Raw genomic sequence first — 15,573 nt, forward strand, 5'->3', positions numbered from 1 at the left:
AAGGAATAGCCATGATACTGTAGCTTGTACTCAACTCTGTAGGAGTTGTGTCTCTAACCAAACATCCAGCTAATAGCCTTCTAGAACACTCTACAGTTTTTAATGCCTTAACAATAGATCTGACGTGCTGAGGGCTGAGCCTGTCCAGCCTGTTGGCAGGTGGGTTGGATGGGAGATGAGCATAGCTGCTGCCTGTCTTCATGTGGGCGCTGAGCGACTGACCTTAAAGCTCCTTTGGTTTTGTCACTTGCCTTTGGCATTCTGAAGCCTCAACCTATGTGTTGGGAGAGATTACAGGTTGCCTGTGGTTGTCAGAAACCTAGAAGCCTTCTCCTTGCACAGTTTAAGTAGAAGCCTTCTCCTTGCACAGTTTAAGGGTCTAAATAAGTACATATTAGCTTGGATGTTAATGAGCAAAGTGACAGTCAATGAAGAAACCCTTCCCTTGAAGTACCCCAAAACTAGGACTTTCTTTGCTTGCAACTTAGAATGGCTTTAGTGCATGTAGTGCATCTGTCCATACAGCAGCTAGCTGCATGCATAAGTAGCCTCTTAAAAAAAAAAAAAAGCAAAGCACTGTGGCTTTAATTTGGTATCCCATGGAGGGCTCTACGGTGATCTTCAAGTGCCTTGTTCTTCAGTGACATGGTCATTAGGAGAACCTACCTGCATTTAAGAATGTAGCTATTTAATAAAAATAAGCTATTTGAAACTGAGCAGCTTACATGACAAAGTGCATGCACTCCAAACATAGTAGGCATTGGGTTTCTGAGCTTCTAATACATCACTTTGGCTTCATGGCTCTTGATCCTTAAGGAGAAAGTGCAAGCTGGATAGACCAGTGTCTGAATCTGTAGGATGTACCATATCTCTTCAGATGTGCTCCAGCTCTATCAAACTTGCTGTATTTCCTGTTGGCTGGACCAAGCCAGAAAGCATCAACCTGAACAGCTCATGCCCACTCAGACTTGCAGCCCTGTTCTGAGGCACACTGGGAAAGAGACACCTGCTGTTCTGGTCCCTAGGTGATGCCTCCGGTTGGGGCTTTGGGTGTTTTTCCACTCCAAGGCCTGCCACATGTATTAGCAGAGCAGACTGGCTAGCACTGGTGTGATACAGATGCAGCTCATCTGGCCTAAACGCCCAGTTAGCCCTAAAATTCATCCAAACACAAGTCTGTCCACGCTGGCAGCCTGACCACGACATGTCCACCTTGTGTCTTGCGAGGGCTTCATTGCTGCCACAGCTTGTTACTGTCCATCCAGCACTACCTTGGCCTGTTGTGCCCAGGAGCGGGGGGGGAGGGGGTGCTGTTTGGTCTCTCCTTATCTCTTTGGATTCATTGTGCCTTGTGTGTGTGTTTCTAACCCTTTCTCTTGTTGCTGTCACTCCTCCTTTCTCCGCTGGCGCCATTTCTGTCCATCCCATCTCATTGGCTGCTGTAGCAATAGGTAAGAGACGCGTGGTAGGCCTTGACTGGCACTGCGCCGTGGGCAACTGGCGTGCTAGAAAAGCTTCACTCACCTGGGGCTTCTCCTCTAGCACACACCGGTCTGGTTGCTGGTTCTGGTACTAGTTCTAGTGGGTTAGAACTTGAGGCTGGGAGGGCTAATGCTCCAGAACGAGCTGAACTTCCCTTGCAAGGCTTGCTGAAGGGGAGGCACAGGCCTTCTAGACATTGTTATTTTATGGTAGATTAAATTACTTTCTTATGGAAAAACTAAGGTAGAAATTAAATATTAATTTAACTCAAACTTGCAAACCTGGAGCAATAAAACCTGAGAAGTATTTGAAGGCCGGAATTTTGCTTATGGGGGATGTGTGTACTGATGGAGCTTTCTCCTATGTATCCGGCCCTTCAAGGAGCAAACACCTGCTGTGGTAGCATATGTTCCTTTGAATACCCTTTGTTTTCAAACTTGGAACTATCTGCTGGATTGTTGACAACCTTTAATGCTTTGGAGCGTTTGTATGCCTGTATCCTTGCTTGTGAGGATATTATTGCTGTCTGCACTCAGACATGGTTCTGCGTAATCAGTGCCGTGGCCTTGATGCTGCAGCCAGAGCAGCCCCTGTTCTACATAGCATGTAAGAGTGTGCGTAATAAAGCACAGCTAGATGAGTCTTGGCATGGTGTGTAGACTACTGCTTTAAGTCTCAGTCTTGTCATGTAAAGCACTCAGGCTTCCTTCCTGTGTTTGTAGGACTGGTGGACCTTAACTTAATTTGGGGAGTTTATCCTGACTTGTAGCTATGGGATAAGGAAGCTCTACTGTGGAAGAGCTGGCGTCCAGAATGCCACTCGGACATCCCTGTTTACCCAGGAGGGGTTTGTTGCCTGTCACTAGTGTACAGCCAGTTTGAATTAAAGATGGCAACAGCTAGGGGAAGCTTGCACAGCACCTCTTCGTAACTGTGCAGAACCTCTTTACTGTAAGTGGTACCGGATCATCCAGTGCACAGAAGGCAGTGCTGCCAGCACGTTGCACTGTGGGGACCCTAAATCCATGTACAAGAAACCTGTTCTGAAGCCTAGCAGGCTTGAGAGGACATGTAACTGGAAAGCCAAGATGTTCCTAATCCTTCTCGCAGCTTTGAGCCTGTCCTCCGTGATGTGTGGGGTTTGGAGGTGAGGTGGGTGTGAGAACCATGGTTTGCTGTTTTCTCCTCAGTGGTATGTCTGGGATGAACTGCCATCGGCTAATATCTTGGGAGACTACGGCTTGCTTCGGGACAAAAGTGTGAAGGCCTGGGTATGCAGAGTAGACAGTAACTAGGCGTTTGGTCAAAACTGGGCTCTTCTTTGAGCCCTAAGCTGCTACTATGTGTGTTCCCAGCTATGGCAATCAATTGGGAGTGCTAGCAAAATTGATTGAAGGGAAGGTTCCTTTTGCCGTCTGAATCCAGTTACACTGTAGTCCAAAGCTCCTTAGAGACCAGTAGTGTTCTGTCTCTCTTTTGGTTTGTGCAGAATTTAATGTCTAACTCTGCTCAGAGCCTTCACTTGTCCCTCTTAGAGACTTCCCCAGGCACCCTTCCTAAGTGAGCTTGGTGTCTGTAGGTCAGTGTCTGACTGTGATTGCATAAGCAGAACTGTACAGCCAGCCTGTTTTCATGTACGCTGGGCTAACTTATCTTCGGTGATGATCTCGTAGGCGGAATGCTGTCGACGCCTTCCGCGTCAATGTCATCCATGCACGGCAGCAGGTACGCTCGCCTGTCACCAACATCGCCCGCACAAGTTTCTTCCATGTCAAGCGTTCCAACATCTGGCTGGCTGCTGTCACCAAGCAGAATGTCAATGCTGCCATGGTATTCGAATTTCTTTACAAGATGTGTGACGTGATGACTGCTTACTTTGGGAAGATCAGTGAGGAGAACATAAAGAACAACTTTGTGCTGATCTATGAGCTACTGGATGGTGAGATGTTTTGTTTATCTGTTATGTGATATTGCACTTGGTCGTTCTAAAACCCTTAGCTTAGTCTGATGTAGCAATAATTGTTGAAGTAGTTTAACGTGTATGAGTTCAAAATGACTTGTTCTGCTTTCTAATGCCACCTGTACTGTAAGTGTAGAGAACATCTCCAGCCCACAGCCTTCTGTTGATGGCGGCTCACTTTGAGGAGCTGGAAGCTGTGCACTTGTGTAAGTGAGGCGGCTGGTACTGGACCCCAGCTTCTGGGTGGATCCTGTGTACCTGTAGGGCTACTGTTATACTGAGGTATATAGAGAGGGTTGTCTTTAGCACCCCTAAGGCCAGCCATGCCAGCTGGTGCCCAGGTGGCCCTGGCACTGTATGGTGGCAGTCACTTCAGGCTACAGTTGGTTACCACTCTTGGGTTGTGTCTTGGGGGCAGTTCTGAGACAGAAAGAAACTGGTAAAACCCAACCTGCTCTGTCCCAGCCCTACCTCCCCCAGTGATACAGCTCCAGATTTCATCACAGAATAACAATAACCCTTCAGCTCCTCATGATATCAGCCTGCCTGTAGAGGTTGCCCTTGAGCTCTCCCTGTTTCGCATAACGTGAGCACTTTCTATTAGTTACGCTTCAATTTGTTTTCCAGACAAGGTACCATGCATGTGTGTCCTGGGATTCTTAGCCAAGGGTCACAGTGGCTGATGGGTTCTCTGTTCCCTCTGGGCAGATAAGAGACTGCTGTTTCTCTGCTTTTGTCAGTCACTGCTGTCTCCTAGTAGGCACAGTGAAATCAAAACCCGGCAGTGTGCTGTTACTCAATATTCATGTTAGTGGTCTTCACTTCCCTCTAGATCTCTTGTGGGTTGTTCCCTTCCTCTTTGAGGGCAGTGGATGGTAAGTGCATTAGCTGTCTGTAGTTAACATCCTTCTCTCTCCCACACGGATCATCCTGCAGTGCCACTACTCTGCTGTTATTTTATTAGGTTTTGATTTTTATTATATCTTCACATGAAAATCAAAACCTAAAGAAAATGCTGCAAAGATAGATTGTTCTGCTGTTGGATAAACCCTCTTTATTGTACCTTGGATGTTTTTAGAAAAACTCCTCAGTGTGGCCTGTGCCCATGGCTAGGGTAGCTGATATTTAGTCCTGAAGTGCAATTGTATTTAAAACCCAGCAGATTCATCAGTTGGGCAGCTTTCTATCCCCCCTGCTCTCCAAAATATTGCACTGGGAAGTCAATTTAGCAGGGCTGTTTCTTTTTGCTTGGTAAGGAATGTTCCAGCAACTTATCTAGAAATTTAAAGTGTAAGCAGTGTCTGTGCACTAATTGACTCTCTTCTTATAGGAATGGTTAGCACGGTTGGCATGTTTATCCCTTGCAGCTCTGAACTAACCATCTTTTACCCTTCTGTAGAAATCCTGGACTTTGGCTATCCTCAGAACTCTGAAACAGGAGCCCTGAAAACCTTCATCACTCAGCAAGGCATCAAGAGTCAGGTAACCAGAGGAATTTGGGGTACAGCACTGCTCTGATGATTAATTTTCTGTAAGCCTGTTAAAGAAATTATGGTCTTAATTACCAACTAACCATTTGACCTGTGCTAAATGGAGGTGCCTGAGTAGATGGAGAACATCCCGGCAGGGATGTAGCTCAGTGGCATGTTGTTCTAGGTGTCTTTGCGCTTGTGTGACCTCGTTCCCTGGTGCATGGTAAGATGCAGGAGGAAGGGCCCTGAGCTAGGATAATGTCAGTCCCTTGCATATAAATAGTTGCTGGCTTCAGGCTCTGCTCTGCATCAGTTTCTGACAGAGGATAAACAAATCTACCTGCTATCTTCTGTGTGTGAATCTCGCTGAGCAGGTCTGTTCTCCACCAGCCTTCAGAGTTTGAGCTGTCAGGCTTTCATGCCTGCCTTGTAATAAAGTGTTCTTTAGCCTTGTGAATCTTGGTGTCAGTCAGGAAGCTGATGTTATTCTCTTGGTGCCTGTAACATCTTTGCAGATCAACATCAGCACGATCTGAGCTTTCTCCTGTTAGAGATGAGACTATCTACTGTGTGTTTGGTACAGTATTAGCCCTTGCAACAAAGTTTACATGGAGGTAGATCATAAAGGAGGGCACCTGGGGAAAAAGTCACTTAAATTGGAGTGTTCTTGGGAATGCATTTTAAAGTAGGTACAGGCTGCAGTCCTCAAAGTTAGCTTCCCATCTTGGACAGCTCATGCTCAACCTCTGAAACTGAAAGACTATTATAGTCACTGTTTCTGGTGTCCCTGAGGAATATTGTTCACCTTGTCCATCTAACACAGCTGTGCAACTCATAAGGAGGACTTGGCCTGAAACTCAGTGCTCTCACTTGTGTAGCAGGTGAGTCAGGAGAAAAGCTGGGAGTCGGTTTGTACTGAAGCTGTCTGCAGCAGAGATCTGTGTGAAACTTCAGACCCAAGGTACTAACAAAGAGCTTGCCTGGTGACTGTTCTTGTTAAGGATAAGTAGAGGTCAAAGTCACTGGAGGCTCTGTTTTGTCTCTGTTCATCAGCGCTGACTTCCTAAGAACTCCTTTTTAAACTTTTAGTCTACTAGTAGCAAGACTAGCTACTTCCCTTGAGAAGGAGGTGAGAGAGAAACTGCCTCTGAGCAACGTATTTCCTGCTAGAACAGCAGTGTTTTGCAAGAGGGCTCGCATATATCAGCGGCCAGATGTGAGTGCATCCGGTCTCAATCCCCTGTACCGAGCCCTGGTGTAGATCACTCTGGCCTTCTGCAGTCTGACATTTTGGGCAGTCAGCACTCGGGATAGCTGAGTCAGCTCCTGTTCCTAGGAAAACTCAAAACTAACCACTACCCTCGCTTCCTTCCCTAGCTTGTTTTTCGCTTTTGTCAGTTTTAACACGCTCTTACGCTGCTTGTGTGCAAACCACTGTCACAGTATCTTGCTGCATACAGCAGCAGCTTTAGTCCTTCCCTTACAAAGAGTTTTGGACTGCAGCTTTTAATAAGTAAGCAGTTATTCTCCTCTGTGTTGGAAGTTTATGCAGCCCAGTTCAAAAAAGCAGAAATAATCCTTTCCAGGCACAGTATGGCAAGGGCAACAACTGAAACAGTACTTGCCATGTTTCCTTGTCTGCTCTCTAGTCTGGTATATCTAGCCTCCAACTCCCCCTTCGCTTACGGACAGCTTCTGGCAGGTACCTTGGGCCAAAATCTGTGACTGGGTTGTCTGTCATCCGTGTTCCCTTGTCCCTGCCTAGTTTGAGATGGTGCTGTCCTTGGGCTTGTGTCCTGGTGAATTCAAGGAACAAAATCCACAGCTATGGCAGACTTTCCAAACTCAACTTTTTGACTTTGTTCTCAATTAAAGGTTTGAGGTGAGTGAGCTGCTGCCCTCTGAGTGCCCACCCTGAGTGCCTACAGTGGTCTTTCCAGGGCAGGTGATCTTGGAATACAAAATCTGCCTTTTTTTTTTTTTTTAAAGTGGGTCTGATATCGCTGCATTGCTTGCCAAGGGAAGTACCCCTGTGCTCTGGGAATGGGGTGGTGTGGGACACACCTTTAACAGGTGCTGATGGGCATCATGGTTTCACTTCTAGTCCCTACCTACCCTTGAAGTAGCCCTACTCAAATAGCAGGACTGCCGGCCCTGCTGATGTCCTGTACCAGAAGTGATGCAGGCATTGTCTCGGATATCTTCCTCCAGCAGAGGCTAAACCTGCTCTCACACCTCGAGGTGGAGCTGTGCTCCACGTACTCAGTTCTCACTCTTTGATCCTGTCTGCATCTGTCCAGACTTTTTCCCCTCCAAGTGCTTTCTGGGAGTGTGAGTTGATCAACTCTTAATTACAGCATTTCTTCAAACTTTAGACATACTTCAGTGCTAAAATGGTAGTGTTACTTTTTGAAAGTGAGGAGAGGGCTGCACCCAGCTCCTGGAGCCCAGGAAACCTGCTGGTAGCTGTCTGCCTTTAACTTAGCATGCTGGCAACTGTTGGATACAACAAGTTGTATATTCTTGTCCCATTTTATTCATCCAGCTCAGGGAAGCTCCCAGTCCTGAGAAGTTTCAGACCTGGGTGTCTTCAGTCCCTCCCTTATGGGACACTCATGCTGCTGGGTGATCTCAGCTTCAGCACTCCCCAGGCATCTGCTTCCAGATTCATCCAGTCATGTCTCTGTAGCGACCAGTAGAGGTTGATGGCACTGATGCTGTTGCAGGAGATGGGAACATCAGCACATGATCACTGTCCCTTTGGAAGCCAGAGAACTGGGTGTTACATCTATGTGTGCCTCTCATTCCTGTTAAGCCTGAACAAACCATTGAACAAGTCAGATAAGGAGGCGTTTTTTGGTGGGACAGACAAGGGAGGTACTTTGTACTGCATTGAGCACTTCCCTAGGCAGTTCCCAGGGGAGTATAAAGTGCTCTGCCTCTCAGATGTTATGATAACGGCTTTGCTTGCTCAAGGAGTGACAATGTCTGTGGCAAGAGCACGTGTGAAACCAAGCCACTGCTGGTTCAAAGCTGAGATCACATACTGCCACCCTGTGGGCCCACTGAAAGGCTGCTGGGGCAGGACCTGCTTCTGCGTTTTGCAGTTCTTCTGGCAGAAGCGGCAGATTTAACGTGGGTATAACTTCATACAGGACCCAGACTTAAGATAACCTGCAGTCCTGGGTGCCTGGCACTTCTCATAGACTGGGCACCTGTGCCATGGTAAACATCCAGGGCTTGTTTTAGGAATGGCAACATGAAGAGTCTGCTTTGGGTAGGAATATTACTGGGAGTGGTGTTTGGCCTGTCTGTCACTCCCTCTGCTCCACCTCCTATTTGGGTGATACATAATGGGCCAAGTGTGAAAAGCCATTTCACTGCTGGGAGTGCTGGGTTGCTGAGGGGACCTAAAGATCAAGCCCCTCATCGTCTTTGTGCTAATTAGCTACCTAATTAATGATGAGCTGGCCTGCTTTGTTCCTGTCCTGAGGTAGCCTTAAGCCTAATCTGCCTCTTTTTCCCTTCCTCCCTTTTCTTGCTATTGACCTGCTTGCCTGTTAACCCTGTGTGCACCGCACTCGCTGCTATACATCTACTTCTTGACTTTCTGCGTGTGACTGGACCCCGCCTGTAGCATCAGGTAGGAAACCTCCCTGTGCCTCTTGACACAATCCTTGGTGCTCTTAGGAGGCTTAGAGCCTGGATGCTGTCAGATGCATGTCAAGTTAGTGTTGGTGTATTACTCTGGCTGCAGTCATTAAGAAGCAGTCCTTGTGGACCAGTGGTCTCGTGTCCTAGGGTCTCATGTTGGATAAGGGTGTGAACTGGCCTGCCAGCTGCTTCTCTGCTTAACATATGGATTGATGTCACAGTCTGTCATGATTTGAATGTCATTGGTGGAGCCCATGCCTCCTTCACCTAGATGTAGCCTAATGGTCTGCCTAACAAAATTGAAGAACCTTTTTCTGCTGTTATGGCCAATTTTTAGTTAGGTGTAGGGTTTGCTGTATTGATGACAGGATATTTTTTTTGTGACCAAATCATGGGGTGTGTGTAACAGCACCCATATCTAAATGTCAAAAGCAGTTATGTGTAGTAAATGGCAAATGCGTGCTCTTAGATTTAGAGCAAGCTTTCTTAGTCTTTGAGTTTATCTAGAGGTCTAAGATGTCGTCATTTCTTCCATTCAGACTAAGGAAGAGCAGTCCCAGATCACCAGCCAGGTGACTGGACAGATTGGATGGAGACGTGAAGGGATCAAATATCGTCGCAATGAACTTTTTCTTGATGTGCTGGAGAGCGTGAATCTCTTGATGTCCCCGCAGGGTAAGTAGGAGGTGTTGGGCTGGCATCCTTTTCCCCCTCAAGGTTTGTGAGTGGGATTTGCTCAAGTGTTCTGAACTGTGCTCTTTTCTGTACCAGGTCAGGTTTTGAGTGCCCATGTCTCTGGAAGAGTGGTGATGAAGAGTTATCTGAGTGGAATGCCAGAGTGCAAGTTTGGCATGAATGACAAGATTGTAATTGAAAAACAGGGCAAAGGGACTGCGGATGAAACGGGGAAAAGGTAAGAGGCATTGGGGTAAAAAACACTTGCCACCAGGGACTTTTATGAAAGGACAGCACTTAATAGCTTTTCTGATCTGACAGACAAAGCCCATCTTTTATCCCTTCAGATGTCACTGCTGACTTTTCTCTGGGTAGGTCAGTTGACATGCAAGCTACCAGCCTGAGGGCTTCAATACAGGGGGCTTCTCTACAGCTCTTCAAGTATTAAGATTCAGACATAGTCTTAAATGTGGAGTTCTCACAGCTAGAAACTCTTCCCCAAAGATGGATTTTCACAGAATTTGTGTGTCTAGCAGCTCTAGTCAGTGCAGAGACTCTTATTCATAGGATGCAGTAGTAGCGCTCCCAAGGAAAGTGACTGAACCCCTCTGGCCATAGCCTGCTCTGCCTGACTGTTCCCACCAACTAGAACAGCTGAGGACTAGTACTGGGTCAGCCCCTCCTGCTGACATACAGGTGGTCAGTGGCTGTGTGGATTGGAGGCTCATCCCTTCCAGGAGCCCAACTGCCTTCCTTCCCAGTGGCACCTCAGTCAGTACCCACCTGGAAGCTGAAAACGGGTCTCGTGCCTTTTCCAGCCTTCCTGCTTGGGGTAAAGAAGTAAGAGCAAAGGGACTGCCACTTTTCTCTCACTAACCATTTGCAACTCAACTGTGTTTCTCTTGGTTGTTTGTTTGGTTTTTTTTTGCTGACCCCCAGTGAATTGGGAAGGTAGATAATCTGCTTCACTGTGTGTGCACTCTGCTCTCCCTGCTGTCTCTTGCTTTGTGTGACTTGTGCATGTAACTTGGATCTCAGACACTTTCCGTGATGGTTCCTGTAAACAGAGCTGAGCTGCTATTTGCCTTTTCTCTTAGAACCAGGCCAAGAGCTATCACTTCACTGTCACTTTTAAGCCATTTTTCCTGTACCTGAATCTAGCTAGTAAAATGGATGAGCCTCAGGTTGCTGCCCAGTGGGGGATATAGCCTAGTGAAGATGTCATCTGTGGAGGTTTCTGAAGAGTCAGTAACACTGTCCCAAAGTGTTGCTAGTACCTTTGCCTGTAAATGTGCTATTTTCTTGAGTTACAGAAGCAAGGTGGACAGGGACTCTTGCTGGGTAGCTCTCCCTGGCTGTGGTTCTCTCGTGGGCAGGAGCATGGAGATGTCACTCTCCAGAGGCACTTAGTTGTGAGGTGACCAGAAGGGACAGCCACTGCCAGTTGCTTTTTGGCGTCTAGTGTGTGGGAAAGCCAAACCCTGAGTAGTGCTGCCTGAGACCTGGGTCAGTGCTAGGCAGCAGTGCTTTCCCAGCAGTGTTCCAAAGACACTGAGCAACAGATTAGGAAAGACTAATTCCTGCTTACGAAGCACGCAATACACCACTGAACTGTGTAAACAACCAGACAGCCTGGGGTCAGTCTGCTTCCTGTTTTTGCAGGTAATGGTGGTCCCTAGGACAGCTAAACCTGCTTATAGTGCTTGTTCTAGCTCAGCACACTTACATGGTTGTCCTGTTGCTCACAGCAGTTCAGGCAGTGTAGATATCACAGCGCTGTATTGCTGCACTTTCTCTACACTGCCACCTCTTCTGTTACTACTGCCTTGTCATTTTTTTGTCCCTCTCAGTAGCTGAGGGGAGCTCTTGGCTGACTTCAGGACCTGTAGCAAGGAAGGTATTCTCAGAGACTAGAAGCCAGCACAAGCTGAGTGCTGGCAGGTTAGGCTGGTGCGCCTAGATGGACAGATGGTAGCTGTGTAGTTTTTTACAAGTGAGAGACACAAACTTTTATGGCATAATATTGTGGTCTTTGGCAAGTCTGTTCAGAATCAAACCACCTGCTAGCAGTGTGGAAATCAACAGCTGTGAAGAAATTTCTGAACAGGAAGACCCTGAACCTGGCATCTCCTGGCTGTGTGGCAGTGGGATAGCTTTGTGGACAGGAAAGTGTTTTCTCTCCTTTGAACTGTGCTGTGAGAAGACTTGGGCTAGCAGAGCTGCCTTTGCAGTACTGAGGTGCTGCTGGCTGGCAGACCTGAGCATTGTGTTGCTGGCTGTGACAGAAGGGTGCTACTCTCTCCTTTTTGGGGAGAGGAGGGAGAGAATTCTTTCAAACAAGCTTCCTGAAGTATGATCTTTTTGGTGGTGAAACAAGGAAAGTCTGAGCCAAGAGGCTGCTGTCCCCTAAATCTTTCCCTGCCTCCCCATTTCCTGGACACCTGCGATGGCAACATGCTCTGTAGAGTAGTTTCTGCCTGGGCAGACTTTGACTGCACTAAGATACCAGGCCTGCAGCTTGCACTTGTTTAACTGTCTTGTTTTTTCAGTGGCAAACAGTCAATCGCCATTGATGACTGCACTTTCCACCAGTGTGTGAGGCTCAGCAAGTTTGATTCCGAGAGGAGCATCAGCTTCATTCCACCAGACGGAGAGTTTGAGCTCATGAGGTACAGTGGTGGGGGCTGACCAGGCTGGGGGCATCTGCTTGCTCCTACAATAGTGTTGCTGTTCTCAGGCAGACTTGTAGCCCTTGAGCATCTAACAAATGCACACTTGCCCTCTTTCTTTTCAGAGTGGAATCTGTAGGGTGTCCCAGAAATTGTTCTGTTACAGATGTGGTAGAAGCCCAGCTTCTACCAGTAGGTTTTCTTTGCCACAACCATAGTGTTGGGTGTGGGTTTCCTTACCCTTTAGCTTGATGTATCTGGTTTTTTAGTGCTTAAAACAAGTGTCCTTGAACAGAGCCATTGTCAGGAACCAGATATAAAACATGGGACTTGATAAACTGCCACTGCCCTCAGGCAGCACAGATCTTACTGCTGTGTCCTTATGGGATGGCTCCCTTTTTCTGGCTGATGTTTCGAAGCTGTTCCCTGTATGCAGAGGCTGTCCCTTTAGGAAGGTGGTACAATTTGAGACCCTAAGGGAGTTAAATCCTTCTTAGAGTTCACTGTTGCTTCCACCCCTGCAGATATCGAACCACTAAGGACATTATCCTTCCCTTCCGTGTGATCCCACTGGTGCGGGAGGTGGGTCGGACCAAGCTGGAAGTGAAGGTGGTGATCAAATCAAATTTCAAACCTTCCTTGCTGGCCCAGAAGATAGAGGTAAGAGAATAAAAACCTTTGTCCTCTTGTGCCTGGGAATTGTGCCTCTTTTTTGTCCCCTGCTGCAGAGTCCTCACAGATGAGTTCTCAAGCTTGTACAGGACTAAAAGAGTGAGCTGAATGCCCCATAGCTGTGTGGTGCTGCTGTGCTGTGGAAGGGAGATACTGGAGAGGAGGGATGTGGAAGTCGTTTTCAGTTGCACAGCCACCTTGGCAGAGGCCTTGCTTCCTGCAGCAACTGTTCACTTAATGTCTTGGCCACTGTGAAAAGTTCGTGTTCTTCTGTCTGCAGGATCTGATGGCATGTCAGACAGGCAGCAGGCTGTGAGATGTGTAGGACAGGCTAAGGGTGGCTTTGCAGCTTAGTCCCCTTCTGGGAAAGGCTCCCTGCTGCAAAGCTAGGCTGTCCAGAACCTGCTGCAACCAGCCCTCCCTGGCCAGCCTGGCATCCTGTCAGAGCTCATCTGCCCAGCACTAGCCAGGCTTCCTGCAGTCTGAACTGGAGAGCTCTGCCTTGCTCCTCACTGACGGTCATGGATTCTGAAAAAATGTTTGAACCTTTACTTCAAGGCAAGAAACTGAAGAGCTAGCCTAGGATGCCTTGTGGTAGCTGATGTTTCCTGGGCCCCGAGGTGTGAGCGAGAAGGCCAAGGGTCCAGAGTAGCAGCTGTGCTCTCCTGGAAGGAGGTGGACTTCCCCTGAGACGGCACAGGGTGCCTGGGCTGCAGTCTCCTTGCCCCTGCTCACGAGACTCTGCCTTCCAGGTCCGGATTCCAACACCCCTCAATACCAGTGGAGTGCAAGTGATCTGTATGAAAGGGAAGGCAAAGTACAAGGCCAGTGAGAATGCCATTGTCTGGAAGTAAGTGAGCGTGTTGGGTCTGGGGTGCTGCAGGGGTAGGGCTTGGGGACTAAAGAGTCTTTCTGCCCTGAGCACATGTAGTGAAGGGGAGAATAAACTTGGGCACCTTCTCACTTCTGGGCTTTCTGTGATAGGATAAAACGTATGGCTGGAATGAAGGAATCCCAGATCAGTGCGGAGATTGAACTGCTGCCCACCAATGACAAGAAGAAGTGGGCTCGGCCCCCGATCTCCATGAACTTTGAGGTGAGTCCCTGTCAGCCTTCCAGGGTGCAGCTAACCTTAGAGAACCTTTGTCAGCCCAGTCCCTTGTGCCCTCAGGGAGCTGCACAGCTTCGAGTGCTCCCTGTCCCAGGCTCAGATGTGACTCTTCCTAACACAAGGCCAGCCAGGTGGCAAAGCTAATGGAAGAAAATTGCCTTTAAAACCACTAGAGTCTGTCACCACATGTGCAGGACACAGGGAAGGGAATATTGGCTCTTGGTGTCCATTTCTAGATGGACAGCCAAGGGGTCCTCTGGCTTTTGTGTAGGGAGAGCATCTTACCCGTCTGTTCCAACGCTCTCCGTTGCCTTTCCCTTTCTCAATAGGTCCCATTTGCACCCTCTGGGCTGAAGGTGCGCTACCTGAAAGTCTTTGAGCCAAAGCTGAACTACAGTGACCATGATGTGATAAAATGGGTGAGGTACATTGGCAGGAGCGGGATCTATGAGACCAGATGCTAGCCCCAGCAGGCTGGCGGGCTCCCTCTTCTCCAAGCCATCCTCCGCCTCTCCTCAGTCTTCAACTACATTCAGAGAAAACATCTGCCTGGCCCCTCTACGCAGATTGAGAGCCCCTGTGGCTCACCTTGGGAGCGGACTCGCCTGTCTGTGCTCAGTTACCACCCGACGCTGCAGCTGAAGTTCAGAACCCAGTCGCGCGCAGGGGTGCAGTCAGCCTCCTGCTCCCCGTCCCAGGGTGAGGAAGGGCTAGTCTAACTCCCATCCTCTCGTGATCTTTCTAGGGAACGTCCACCATTAAACTCCTCTTCTGTTGGTGTCTCACTACTTGCATCATATCCTAGTATTTTTGAAGTTCTTGTGCATATGTACTCGTAGAATAGACCTAAACATAGACTGGACAAATCTGAGTTGAAGTTACCCTGGCTTCTGTACTAGCTATTGCTGTCGTGGTAGATGTTGCTGGCCAGTCTGAGATGCCTGTGGTGGTGAGTTTGTCGGGCCTCCACCAGAGGAGATGGTAGGCTCACCGGATCTCACCACCACCTTACATTTCTTGCAAAGTCGTCAGTATAGAGTCCTGCCGTGGGAAGGTTTGTGACCAAAAAGGATGAGGGTTTAGACTCTTGCTGGTGTGTATGTGGGTGGCACAGCATTTCAGGTCCTTGGAGCACTTACCCACCCACTGCTGGCCCGAGCCAGTCTGTCCCTTCCAAAAGAATTGGAAATGTGGCGCCTCTGTCCCAGGGTCAGCTGAGCTCTGTCAGGATGTGAACAAGGTCTGTCCTCGGGGAATCTCAAATGCTGTTGGCAGTAAGAGCCCTCTGCCCCAGCCCACCCTCTCCACACTTCTACCAAACGCTTCTGGGCCATAGGAATGCTGCTGCTGCCCACAATCCTGCTTCTGGTAGTGTGGTCTCCATTTTGTACACTTTGTGATTTGTCCAGCTCTGAATCTAATAAAAGTATGTAGAACGGAGAAGGCTGCCTGTTCTGCTCTTTGGGACTTGCGCTGCAAGAGTCTGGGCTTGTGTCAGTGTGGGGGAGAGAGCAAGGGATGCTTTTTTTTTTCTGGCAGTGCCAGTGCTCGGTTCCAGCTGCTGCAGTTCCCTCCAGCTGCAGGGAGGGTGCTCTGGGCACATCCAGCTCCACGCACCTTGCCTTCTCTGCCCCAGCCTGACTGCAGTGGGCGGCTTTTCCTGGGGAGCAGCTGAAAAAAAAAAGTAGGCAGTTACCACACTCCCTGCCCTCAGCCTGCACAACCTGTGCTTGTCCCTGACCAACTCCTGCAGCAGCTGTTAGGGGCACGCACGGGAAGGACAGCCAGGAACCCCCGGGGCCGTGGCTGCGGGGGCCCGGAGCTGAAACTTTTTATTTTATTTGTTAAAAAAAGAAAAGGCGGAGCAGCGTGGGGCTG

The 15,573-nt window shown here is 48.5% G+C and overlaps 1 protein-coding gene across 4 annotated transcripts in view; it reads left to right on the top strand.

Annotated features, from left to right (window-relative positions):
- AP2M1 (adaptor-related protein complex 2, mu 1 subunit) overlaps positions 1-15,138 on the top strand; it is a 17,514-nt gene extending 2,376 nt beyond the window's left edge. Inside the window, exons 2-13 of one of the 4 annotated variants that reach the window (XM_010073494.1) lie at positions 1,446-1,451; positions 3,156-3,421; positions 4,842-4,924; positions 8,552-8,557; positions 9,108-9,243; positions 9,340-9,481; positions 10,183-10,194; positions 11,793-11,912; positions 12,437-12,572; positions 13,337-13,434; positions 13,569-13,680; positions 14,025-15,138. In XM_010073494.1, coding sequence (XP_010071796.1) covers positions 1,446-1,451; positions 3,156-3,421; positions 4,842-4,924; positions 8,552-8,557; positions 9,108-9,243; positions 9,340-9,481; positions 10,183-10,194; positions 11,793-11,912; positions 12,437-12,572; positions 13,337-13,434; positions 13,569-13,680; positions 14,025-14,159 — 1,252 coding nt within the window. In that variant the 3' untranslated portion in view covers positions 14,160-15,138. The remainder of the gene's footprint in view (positions 1-1,445; positions 1,452-3,155; positions 3,422-4,841; positions 4,925-8,551; positions 8,558-9,107; positions 9,244-9,339; positions 9,482-10,182; positions 10,195-11,792; positions 11,913-12,436; positions 12,573-13,336; positions 13,435-13,568; positions 13,681-14,024) is intronic. The other 3 variants (XM_010073496.1, XM_010073495.1, XM_010073497.1) reach the window with 3 other exon arrangements.
- Positions 15,139-15,573: the final 435 nt, after the last annotated feature.

The sequence above is a fragment of the Pterocles gutturalis genome, unplaced genomic scaffold, assembly GCF_000699245.1.
Source record: "Pterocles gutturalis isolate BGI_N339 unplaced genomic scaffold, ASM69924v1 scaffold20572, whole genome shotgun sequence".
Taxonomy (NCBI): Eukaryota; Metazoa; Chordata; class Aves; order Pterocliformes; family Pteroclidae; genus Pterocles; species Pterocles gutturalis.